Raw genomic sequence first — 11,738 nt, forward strand, 5'->3', positions numbered from 1 at the left:
CACTGGTAGTATCAGGACTCAAGGAGAGTTATAGGATTGCTGGATGGCCTAGACTTCACAGCAAGCCTTCCCAGGTGTTTTCAATTACTCTTTCCAGATGCGATGCATTCTTGAGCCAACATTCCTCAGCTCTGAACACATTTCCTACGCCTTGTTTCCCCCTTTTCTTAATTGTGTGTGTGTGTGTGTGTGTGTGTGTGTGTGTGTGTGTGTGTGTGTGTGTGTGTGTGTGTGTGTGTGTGTGTGTGTGTGTGTGTGTGTGTGTGTGTGGTACAGGTCCTGGAGCTTGAACTCAGGGCCTTCCCGCTATCCCTCAGCTTTTTTCTTTCTTTTGTCAGTTGTGGAGCTTGAACTTGGGGCCTGGGCACTGTCCCTGAGCTCTTCTGCTCAGGGCTAGTGCTTCACCACTTGGAGCCACAGCACTACTTCCTATTTACTAGTGGTTAGCTGGAAGCTAAGAGTCTCATGGATTTTCCTGCCCAGGTTGACCTTGAACCTTGATTCTCAGATCTCAGCCTCCTGAATAGCTAGGATTACAGGTGTGAGCACCCATCTCCTTAGATTTTTCTTTTTTTAACTCAAGGATGGTGCTCTACCACTTGAACTACAGATCCATTCTTATGAGTCTCATAGACTTTTGATGCTGGGATGGCTTTAAGCCATGATCTCTAAATCTCAACCTCTGAGAGGTAGGATTACAAGTACGAGCCACCAGCACCTGATACATGCTTCAGTGTAAATCCTTCTTTGCAACTCTGTTTTCTGGAGACATCACTGTAAAAAAGAGAAGAATGCTACTGCTCAGAACTGACCCCTCTCTCTGAACTTAGAGGTCCATCAACAAGAATCATTTCTCCTGATGAGCCCAGGTGATTTCTTTGGTCTTCAGCCTTTGCAGCCGATTGTCACCCAGTAGAACAAGGCACAGAGCTCCTGGCCTGCCCTTTGCCACACTCTTCTCCTAGGCTCGCTCCTCCAGGAATCCATCACTTTCTGAAAGAGTCAGACATTTGTGGTCTATTTTCCTCTGTTAGTGTTTAACCAAACATCTATCTCAAAGGGATGGTTCAACTGACAGAGGGAAGACTCTGGAACATAACGATTTCTACAGGAAGAAGGAAGGATAGAGGGCTGGGCACACAATCGAGTCACAATGGAATCTAGCTTCACTTCCAAAGACACATATCGCAGCCACTTTAATCCTCGGGATTACCTAGAAAAATATTACAACTTTGGGCCCAGACACTCTTCTGAAAACCAAATTCTGAGGCATCTTCTGAGAAGCCTTTATAAGATATTCTGCTTGGGTAAGTTTTCCTATTGTCTGTCTGGCTCTTGCCTAAATGTGAGTCATAGAAAAGCTTTGGGGAGGCTGGGAATGTGGAATAGTGGTAGAGTGCTCACCTAGCATGCATGGAGCTCTGGGTTCGATTCCTCAGTACCATATCATCAGAAAAAGCCGGAAGTGGTGCTGTGACTCAAGTGTTAGCCTTGAACAAAAGAAGGACAGTGCCAAGGCCCTGAGTTTAAGCCCCAGGACTGGCAAAGATAAAAGAAAAAAAGCTTTGGGGGGGGGGGCAAGATGGGGTTTGTGTCTAGCCATCATTTTCTGACAGCACTTTGATATCAGTTATTTATTTAATTAGGATTAAAAACTAATGTTGATAGCCAGACACCAGTGGCTCATACCTGTAATCTTAGCTACCCGGGAGGCTGAGATCTGAGGATCACAGTTCAAAGCCAGCCCAGGCAGGAAAGTCCATGAGTCTCTTATCTCCAATAAACTATTCAGAAAAAGCTAGAAGTAATTGAGTATTGTGGCTCAAGTGGTAGCCTGCTAGTCTTGAGCATGAACAGGGTCAGGGACAGTGCCCAGGTTCTGAGTTTAAGCCCTAGGACTGGCAAAAAAAAAAAAGGAGAGAGAAAAGAAAGGAAGGAAGGAAGGAAGGAAGAAAGAAAGAAAGAAAAAGAAAGAAAGAAAGAAAGAAAGAAGGAAAGAAAGAAAAGAAAAAGAAAGAGAAAAAGAAAGAAAGAAAGAAAGAGAAACCCAAAAAACTAACATTGTTATGGAAATAGCCCAGATGTCCTATGAGAGATTAAATGTAGTTCCTATACACAATGGAACTTTACTCATCCATTATAAAGAATAAGATTATGTCATTTTCAGGGAAATGGACAGACCTAGAACAAATCGTGTTAAGTAGGGTAAGCCAGAGAAGCAAAGAACACATGTTTTCTCTCCTATGTGGGAGCTAGATCTGAACTAGAGCTGGACATGTTAACACATATAGGACTCTAGGCATACACACACAAACAGAATAAAGCAGGATGGTCTTAGGGGAAGAACCCAACAGTATAACAACGCTAAACATTTAAAATGCTGTTAAACAAATTTCAGGAAATGAAAACATAGTTCTTTTATTGTTGTTATTGTTGGTGCTCGTTTTTTGCTTTTGTTTCTGTCTTGGGGGGTGCAAAGGGAGTGGAGTCATGGTATTGAGAATACAACCACGTGGAAAGTGAACTATGCAACTTGTAGACAGGAACAGGAGGGGGAAACTAAGGGAAAGCAGAGGAAGTGGCGACATTATCCAAAAAGAACCGTATTCATTACCTAACTTAGGGAATGTTAACTCTTCTGTACAACAACTTACTGATAACAACGAAATTATATTAAAAAAAAAAAAACCAACTGCTGTTGGCTTAGCTACTTTGTAGTTTACCCAGTGCTTCTACACCTGTGTGGTCATGCCAACAGGATGCTAGCAGGCAGCATGCTGTCCCTGAGTTTACACTGATTTGCTAGGTGGTTCCAAGGAGGCTCTTAACTTCAATGGGCCGCCTAAGAAATGGAGTCTGATACTTAATTCTTAACCGAAAGGAATGTTGTGTTACCCATGGGAGGAGAATCTTCAGAACTGAGTACTTGTCTTTGGAGGGGGGAAGGGGAAGTCATTATAAAATCTCAATTTTGAAACAAAAAATTAGCTTTCCCCCAAGTTATTTGCAAGTAGTATTTTCATTGTTCAATAGAAGCCTTTTGGGATTAGGGGTCTGTACACCAGCTGTAGATTGCTTTTTTCTTTCCTAGAAAAACATGCTTCCATCCTGGGCCTGGGGAGTAATATGAGAAGTGAGGAGGCCTTTAAAGATAAAACCTATCTGGTCAGGCACCTGTAAGGTGGCTCATGCCTATAATTCTAGCTACTTAGGAGGCTGAGATCTAAGGATCATGGTTCAAAATGAGCCAAGTTAATGAGACTCTTATCTCCAATTAACCACCAAAAAGCCAGAAATGGAGCTGTGGCTCAAGTGGTGAAGCAGTAGAATTGAGCAAAGAAAGCTAAGGGACCTGAGTTCAAGCCCCTGTACTGGTGTGTGAGCGTGCACTCACGTGTGCATGAACACACACACACACACAATACTAATCTATTAGATATTTTAAATTGCTTGAAGAATATAGCCGATCAAATCATAAGAATGCTGAAATTTTAAAGTAGCTTAGACTTTAAACATATAATCCATTATTATGTGTAGAATGTTAATCTGAATTAACCTGAACTCTAAATCTGAAAGTAAAAGGTATGGGAAAAAGATCTAAGCTGTTAACTTGAGAAATAGATACTTTATAATAATAAAAAAAGTATGAGAGTGTTATAGAACAAATTAGAAAAGCCAACATTTATTAACTTATTAATTCTCTAAACTGGGCTACCTTTGGTAACTTCCATTTAAAACATTCAGCAAAATAATCATTAACCTTTCCGGGAGGTGAGGGAGATGACTTTAGTAAATGTATAGCCAATATCTCCCTTTTTCCAAAACTGCAAAATATCATCAGTGAGGAACCTAATACTTTATTCACTTAACTCCTTAATTCAAATTGGAATCCTGGCAGCTAGAATCTATTTTGGGGGCTTGGTGAATATAGAAATTTAAATGACTTGGCATCTGACATAGGGATTTAATTACCTCATATTATCTTAAGTGGCTTTTTTGCTTTCTGTTTCCAAAACAGAAACTGAAAAGATGTTTTTCACAGGGACTCGCAGGGAGAGTGGTGTATAGCGTGTCCGTCTGTCTTTGAGGATCTCTGTCACAATCCCAGCAAGGACAATGGAAAAACAGTTCTCTCCACGGTTCTATCACCTGACTCCCTTCTTTCTCATTGTACCAGGTGATGTCAAAGGAGACCTCCTAATTGACATTGGCTCTGGCCCCACCATCTATCAGCTCCTCTCCGCTTGTCAGTCCTTCAAGGAGATCATAGTCACTGACTATGTGGATCAGAACCTACAGGAGCTGAAGAAATGGTTAAAGAAGGAGCCAGGGGCCTTTGACTGGTCTCCAGTGGTGACCTATGTGTGTGACCTGGAAGGGAGCAGGTAGAACACTTGGTGTCTGCTTCGGGACTTTCTGAGGGTACCTGAGTGACAGTTGGTTTTTCTGAACCAAAAAATGGTCCTTAGGACCTGAGTTGAGTTCTGTAATCCTATGCCTAGCTATAAGTAACACTGTGTGTGTGTGTGTGTGTGTGTGTGTGTGTGTGTGTGTGTGTGTGCACGTGTGCACGCGCGTGCGCACCAGTCCTGGGCACTGTTTCTGAGCTTTTGTGCTCAAGGCTAGTGTTCTGTCACTTGAGCCACTTCTAGACTATTTTTAGAGGGATTTAACTAATTGAAGATAAGAGTCTCAACTGACTTTCCAGCCCCGGCTGGCTTCAATCAGCAATCCTCAGATCTTAGCCTCCTGAGAGGTGCTAGGATTACAGGTTTGAGCCACCAGTGCCTGGCTATAAGTGACAGTTTGAACTCCATGCATATATGCGAATGTAAAGTCCCTTTCACAAACAAAGGACATCATAAAATTATTTAATACAGCTTAAATATTGCTTCGTTTTATGGCATTTAATAATATATTGAGAAAGGTTCTTTGTTATCCTTTTTTAACCTGCAATCCCCTTGCTCAGAATTATATATACCTTGTCTTCAAAGTCAAGACATAGTGTTCCGAATGAAACTCATTTCATACTTTTCTTTCCTATGAAATACATGATCGCACAGAATGAAAATGATGTTAACTGTATTTGGACACTACCAAAAAATCAACTATGTACTAAGGAATTTACCAGAATTATTAGAAGTTTAGGAGAAACTCAATTTAAAAAAAGGAGTTCTTTAGACTACACACTTTCTAAAATCTAAATCATATGTCAAGAAGGCTTTCAGGACTCTGTTCTCAATTTCCTGAGCCTTCACGGGCCTTTCCATCTCATGCAGAAAGGAGCCCTTAGAATCCAGCAGGATGCTAAAAATCATTACTTATCCCAGACCAGTCTAATCAGCATGGGTCTGAAGATACTCTTCCCTTTCTCATCACTGTGTCTAAATGAGGGTCTGTATTTTGGGCTGAGTTCTTCCTGTCTTCTCATTTTTATCCTTACCCAAGACCTCAGGGCTTCAGCTATTTGGAAAAAGATTGTGATTGATCTCCATGTAACTTAGGTCTTTCTCACATCCTCCAGCGTGGCTATCAAGCTACAACCTATTCTTCCCAAGATTATTGCTTCCTTTATCTGCAGCTGTTTCTTGGGTTGATGGCTGCAAGGACCAGAGGAACTGTCTCTTCTTCCTCTGCTTTCTGGGGTGTGATGTGTACGTTGAGAAATCACTCATCGTCACAGCTGCTAGAAAGTTGTGAGGCATCCGTACCAAACTCCTCCTCCACATTCTTCCTTTATTAATTCAGAAAATGGAACGGGAAGCTCCTACTACTTTCAGTTTATGTCATGAACAGAGGAAAAGGAGCTTTTCCCTGCAGAAATCATAGACACAGCCTTATTGAGCCTGTGGTCTGCAGACTAGTGGCTTCCACATCATGTCAAAGCTGGCTCCATACACAACTGGAGATCTGCCAGGGATTATCTGCAAGTTACTGTTGAAAAAGCACTGAAACAAAGCACTAGCATAGAGCTTCCCATGGGGGAGCCAGGGCACCAGTGAGTGGGAGTCAAAAACAGGTGTGCTAGGCAGGTGTCTCTTCTCTGCCCCCAGGGTAGCCAGGTGAGACTTCCAGTTGCCACTGTAGTGAGCAGCTCCGCCAGACCTCCTCTCACCTGACACATTAGAACTCTAGCACCTACAGAGCTGCCGGTTCCCTAGAGTCAGAGCTCTCCACACCACGCCCTCCACATCTGTTTAAAAAAGATGTGCGAGTGTGTTGTCCCCAGATGCACACAATTGCCAAATTTGTCCTGTACACCAGCAGATTGCCTCTGTTTCCTTGTGCCTCTCGAGTCTTGTGGCTTGCAAAAAGCATGTTGATATTCTTTCTCAAAATCAGGATCTTGAAGTCATGGCGAATATATTTGGTGAGGCCTTTATTAAAGAAACCTCTCTCTCAAAGAGATGTTTTTGGCCAGGCACCAGTGGCCCACGCCTATTATCCTAGCTACTCAGGAGGCTGAGATCTAAGGACTGTGGTTCAAAGCCAGCCTGGACAGGAAAGTCTGTGAGACTCTTATCTGTAATTATCCACCAAAAAGCCATAAGCAAACTCAGAGTTCAAGCTCTGGTATTGGTACAGACACATACACAACACACAACACACACACTCACACACACAATCACCCTACTTAATCTCTCTGGAGGAATTAGCAGGGAAGACAGAGAACCTTCAACTAGTCATTTCCTTCCAATTACAAACGTTCCTATTCATCAGTCTCAAAAGAGCTCCACTGGGATGTATCCAAAATGGAGCTACAGTCTGCTCCATTCCTGGTGCTTGAGGCCAACCTAAGCAAGACTTAGCAAGACCCTATGTCAAACACAATAACCATCACCACAACAACACACTCAACCAAACCAAAAAAAAAAACAAAAAGGAATGGGGATGGTATATGGCACTTGCTTACCATGCTCAAGGCCTTGGGTTCAATCCTTAGTATTGTCGAAAAGAAGGAAAGAAAAAAAGGAAAGGAAAGAATACATGATTCCACACTCTTGCTTAACCAGCAGCTACTATAAAGATAATGTTTCAACGTTTCGATCCCTTTATGACTTGCTATGTAAGGGTCCAGTGGTCATTTCTTGTAGTTAGATGGAGGGGAAAAGGATAGTAATAATAATAAATAAGTCAATAATAATAAAGCAGTAGAGGGAGATTAATTTCATGGGGGAGGCAACACATTGTGGAAACAGGCAGCAAGAAATTATTATTGTCATTTCCATGTGACCAGACACAAGAATTGATTTTAAAAAGGTTTTGCCCAGCTCCATTTAGCTCCCAAAGAGTCCTTCCTTTCTTCTTTCCTAACAGGGATGCCCTTTAAGATACACATTTCTGGACCACACCGCCATTTTCAGTCCTCACCAATGACATCTGGGATCTCCCTGAGTCGGGCAGCCAGCAATGTTGGTTGGTTTGTGTTTTGCAGAGTGGAGAGCTGGGAGAAGGAGGAGAAGTTGAGGCAGGCGGTCAAGCACGTGCTGAAGTGTGACGTGACCCAGAGCCAGCCTCTGGGTGGGGTCCCCGTGCCCCTGGCTGACTGCCTGCTCAGCTCCCTGTGCCTGGATGCGGCCTGTCCAGACATCCCGGCCTACCGCCGAGCCCTCGAGAACCTCAGCAGCCTGCTCAAGCCCGGGGGCTTCCTGGTGATCGTGGATGCTCTGAAGAGCAGCTACTACATGGTTGGGGAGCAGAGATTCTCCAGCCTGTCCCTGAGCCGGGAGGCAGTGAGGGCCGCTGTGGAAGAGGCTGGCTACACCATCGAGCAGTTTGAAGTCATCCCTCAAAGTTATTCCTCCACCGTGGCTGACAACGAAGGACTTTTCTTCCTGGTGGGGCGGAAGCTGGGCAGATCTGATGACATGGTCTGATTACCATTAAAGCCATCCTTGATGTGCTGGTGGAGTTTACGCCTGGATTCCTAGTCCCTCTGGGTCACTGTGAGTAGAGGTTAGCTAACTGGGGTCTAGTGGTTCATCTAGAATGGGTGGTAAGCCTAGGAAAAACTCATGGACCAACCACCTTCTCTATACTCCACCCAGGTACCAGGGATCTGGGGCACATAGATGAGTAACTGAGAGATCCAATGTCCCCTGCCCATGGTCATACCTCCACAGCTCCCCCAGATACCTAGTTATGGAGCTCAAGGCCACACATGCCTCCAGAGACATGTCTGTGGTTATTCACCATTCCTCTTCTAGGGAGCCTCCTCCACTTCCTTCTCTTGCTTTCTTCCTGGGGAGGCAGCCAGACCTCCATCTCTGCTGTTGTGGTCTCCACTCTGCTGGGCTGCTCTGGGCATAGCCATCCTCCAGCGAGCTCTCCTGGCTCCATCCCTGCTCTGGCTTCAGGGCTCAGAGAACAGCTGGCCAGCATTTATTTTTTTCATCCCAGCCATTCAACTTGTTTCTCCCCTCCTATACACATCAACCCAGTTCCAAACTCTGGTCAGCTCCCCAAGTGTTTCCCCAGAGGCAAGTCACGTGACCTCACTGTGCCTCAGTTTCCTCATCTGTAACATGTGCTTCAAAGAGAGCTTCTTTGAATGAAAAGGAATTGCTACCTCCAAGAGACCCAGAGGAATGGTTGGTCATGGGTAGGCCTTTGAGCAATGCGAACTATAATCATTATTCTCATAAGCATCGTCATCATCATCTCTGTTATGGGTTGCCCACGCAGCTGGGAAAAGATGTCTCCATTTCCAAGCAGGAGGAAAATGTCTTGAGTTCCAAGCCAGGAGCAGGCTCTCTGCTGCTGATTGCCTTCAAGAGGGGTCGTGCTCAAACTCAAGTTCTGCATCATCACATGCCACCAATGCTTTTCTGATTTAAGAGAGGTTCCCATAAACGTGTATTTAGTACCTTTTATGTCTCTCCTGGGCCAGGCCCTGACAATGCAAAAGAGGCCCAAAGTAGCTGACGCAAGAAGCCCTTCAGTCAAAGTCACACTGCCATGTGGAGGCACTGGTCTGCAGTGGTGGTCCCAACCACACCTGTCTGCTCGGCCTCTGCTGCTCAGACCCCGCTGCAGGCCCACACACCCAGGTGGATGATTCTGGGAAGGTCCTGTTCTGCCAGTGGCTCCAAGAGGCCTCCAAGCCATGACAGTTTTCTGGCAGAGAGAGAGCACACACTGCTCATCTATACCAGGATGTTGGCAAACTTACCCTGCCAAGAGCTGGAGAGTAAATATTATTGGATTTCTGGGTCCTTTAGTCTTGATTGAAGCCATTAAATTCAGTCATGACAATATATAAATAAATAAGTAGAGCAGGGTGCTGGCAGCTCACACCTATAATCCCAGCTACTCAGAAGGCTGAGCTCGGAGGATCAAGGTTCCAAATCTATCGGGGCAGGAACATCCATGAGACTCTTATCTCCAATTAACCACCAGAAAGCCAGAAGTGGCTGTGTGGCTCAAAGTGGTAGAATATTAGTCTTGAGCGGAAGAGCTCAGGGACAGAGCCAAAGCCTTGAGTTCAAGTCCCATGACTAACCAAAAAAAAAAAATTAAAATGAATGAATAAATATAAGTAGATATGTGGATTTGGACCAAGGATTGTAGCTGGCAGATGCCTGATCGAGACCCTCAGAGTGGACTTGTCTATGCCCATAATTTCAGAAACGTTCTGTGAACAGCCTGGTTAGTTCTGGCACTCAGTCCTCCTTATAAGAAAGTTTCAACCCAGTCCAAGGAGCCAGAAGGGGACAAGCGTTCTATTGCGTTCTCTGTGCTCATACACGTTCTGCAACTGTCCTGCCCCATGCCCTAGTCAAACCTCCTCTGGTTCCAGGCACTCGAAGGATCTGAAGAGGAAGGCAGAGTAAGTAGGGGCCAAGAGTGTGACCGATGAAGTGTCAATCACACCGGTATTTTTCAAAATGTTAGCTGTCATCATTCACTGACACATCAGCAAACCAATAGGTAGTACTCCACAGTACCTATCACAAGAAACGATGAAGAATAAGCTGGAAAACAAATCCCAGATAGCGCCACTTCGATAGATTTCTTTTTTTTTGGGGGGGGGGGGTTCCAGTCATGGGGCCTGAACTCTAGGCCTGGGCGCTGTTCCTCAGCTCTTCAGCTCAAGGCTAGCGCTCTACCACTTGAGTCACAGCGCCACTTCTGGCTTTTTTCTTTTTGTTTATGTGGTGCTGAGGAATCGAACCCAGGGCCTCAGGCATTCAAGACAAGTGCTCTACCACTGAGCCAACTTCCCAGCTCCGGATAGATTTCTTTTGTGAAGTTGAGTTTCAAATTTATAAATCTACCTATTGCCAGGTGCTGGTGGCTCATGCCTGTAATTCCAGCTACTCAGGAGGCTGAGATCTGAGGATCTCAGTTCAAAGCCAGCCTGGGCAGGAAACTCTGTGGGACTCTTATCTCCAATAAACCACTCAGAAAGCCAGAAGTGGCACTGTGGCTCAAGTGGTAGAGTGCTAGCCTTGAGCTGAAGAGCTGAGGGACAGTGCCTAGGCCCAGAGTTTAAGCCCCATGACTGAAAGATTTTATTTTAAATCTACTTATCATCTATCTATCTCTAGGGCTCCACTTATCTCCTGCCATCTATCAATCAATCATCCATCTATCACCAATCCTTTATCTTCATCTCTCTATTATCTACCTACCTCTATCATCTATGTATCTCTGTATCTACCTACCTACCTACCTGTCTCTAGTATCTACCTACTTCTATTTTTTCTATCTATCTATCTCTATCATCTATGTCTATCATTTTCATCCATCAATATACATTCATAACTGGATTATGTCTTTATGACTATAAGTAAGTTGTGATGAAAACAGTTTAAAAACCTCTCACCTATAGTGTAGACTTCTGAATCTCCTCTCTGCTAGCCACGATTTTTCTGGGAGAAACTACCATGCAACTTGTTACAACACAGGGCTGGAGGGAAGGGCACTGAGGCCAGTAGCCCTGGGAGCTGGGAGGAAGGGTATCAGGAAACACGGCGTGGGCCCTGGGTCTGGTAGGCTGAACGAAGGCGTGCTTGGTAACCAAGTAGGAAAGGGCGAAGTGGGAGACGGCGTGCACACGGGTGTGCAATTGCTCCTCCAGATAGCACGTCCCTCGCACGTTTGCTCTGCCCGTGAAACTCAGACCTCAGCAAACATTTGACTCCTGGTTTTTCGTTTGCTTTCCTTGAAATTAAACAGACCGACCGAGTCATGAGCAAACATGGACGAGGGGTCACGCTGCTCCTCGCTTGTAAATCTCTTTGACCACTGACCCAGCTCAGCTTTTTTTTTTTTAAAGTTCACTTTCTGAGGAAAGTGAGTCACTGTCTCACCCTGAGCCAACTTGCCTGATGCGCACAGCCCCTGTGTCAGTGTGTAATACCCCGGGGAAAGTCCTGGGAAAAGAAAGCTATTAAAGAGGTTGTTAACCCATTTGCTGTCATGCACTCAGCCTTAGTAATTCCCATCATCAGCTGTCAACAGTAATCAGAGAAGATGCCCATGATAGGATTTGCTGTGACTGCCCCCTCTAATTTTAACCTCACCGAGCTTGGAGAACGCAACACGAGGTGACCAATAGGGAGACAAGGAGGAGGCAGAAACAGTTGACCCTGGAGCCACAGAGACTGTGGATGTCATGAGACCAGCATCTCCACCCTTCTCAGACTCAGGACCCCTCTGGAAAATGGGTGATAATCACATCTCTCAAGACTGGATTGAAATCCAATGAGATGCCTGGGAAGGCATTTTGTAAC

At 44.8% G+C, this 11,738-nt stretch overlaps 1 protein-coding gene across 1 annotated transcript; it reads left to right on the plus strand.

Moving 5' to 3' along the window:
• Positions 1-1,100: 1,100 nt before the first annotated feature.
• Positions 1,101-7,911, plus strand: Nnmt (nicotinamide N-methyltransferase). The gene is made up of 3 exons (XM_042682770.1): positions 1,101-1,307; positions 4,178-4,385; positions 7,436-7,911. Exons 1-3 carry the CDS (start codon positions 1,154-1,156, stop codon positions 7,875-7,877), a joined length of 804 nt encoding a protein of 267 aa, XP_042538704.1. The 5' UTR covers positions 1,101-1,153; the 3' UTR covers positions 7,878-7,911.
• The last annotated feature ends 3,827 nt before the right edge of the window (positions 7,912-11,738 follow it).

This window comes from Dipodomys spectabilis, unplaced genomic scaffold (assembly GCF_019054845.1).
Source record: "Dipodomys spectabilis isolate Male_0828 unplaced genomic scaffold, ASM1905484v1 ptg000076l, whole genome shotgun sequence".
Classification (NCBI taxonomy): domain Eukaryota; kingdom Metazoa; phylum Chordata; class Mammalia; order Rodentia; family Heteromyidae; genus Dipodomys; species Dipodomys spectabilis.

Coding starts and splice junctions, on each gene's coding strand:
- Nnmt (XM_042682770.1), top strand. CDS start 1,154: ATGGAATCTAGCTTCACTTCCAAAGACACATATCGCAGCCACTTTAAT. Junction 1,308..4,177: donor TTATAAGATATTCTGCTTGG/GTAAGTTTTCCT, acceptor TCATTGTACCAG/GTGATGTCAAAGGAGACCTC. Junction 4,386..7,435: donor TGTGACCTGGAAGGGAGCAG/GTAGAACACTTG, acceptor TGTGTTTTGCAG/AGTGGAGAGCTGGGAGAAGG.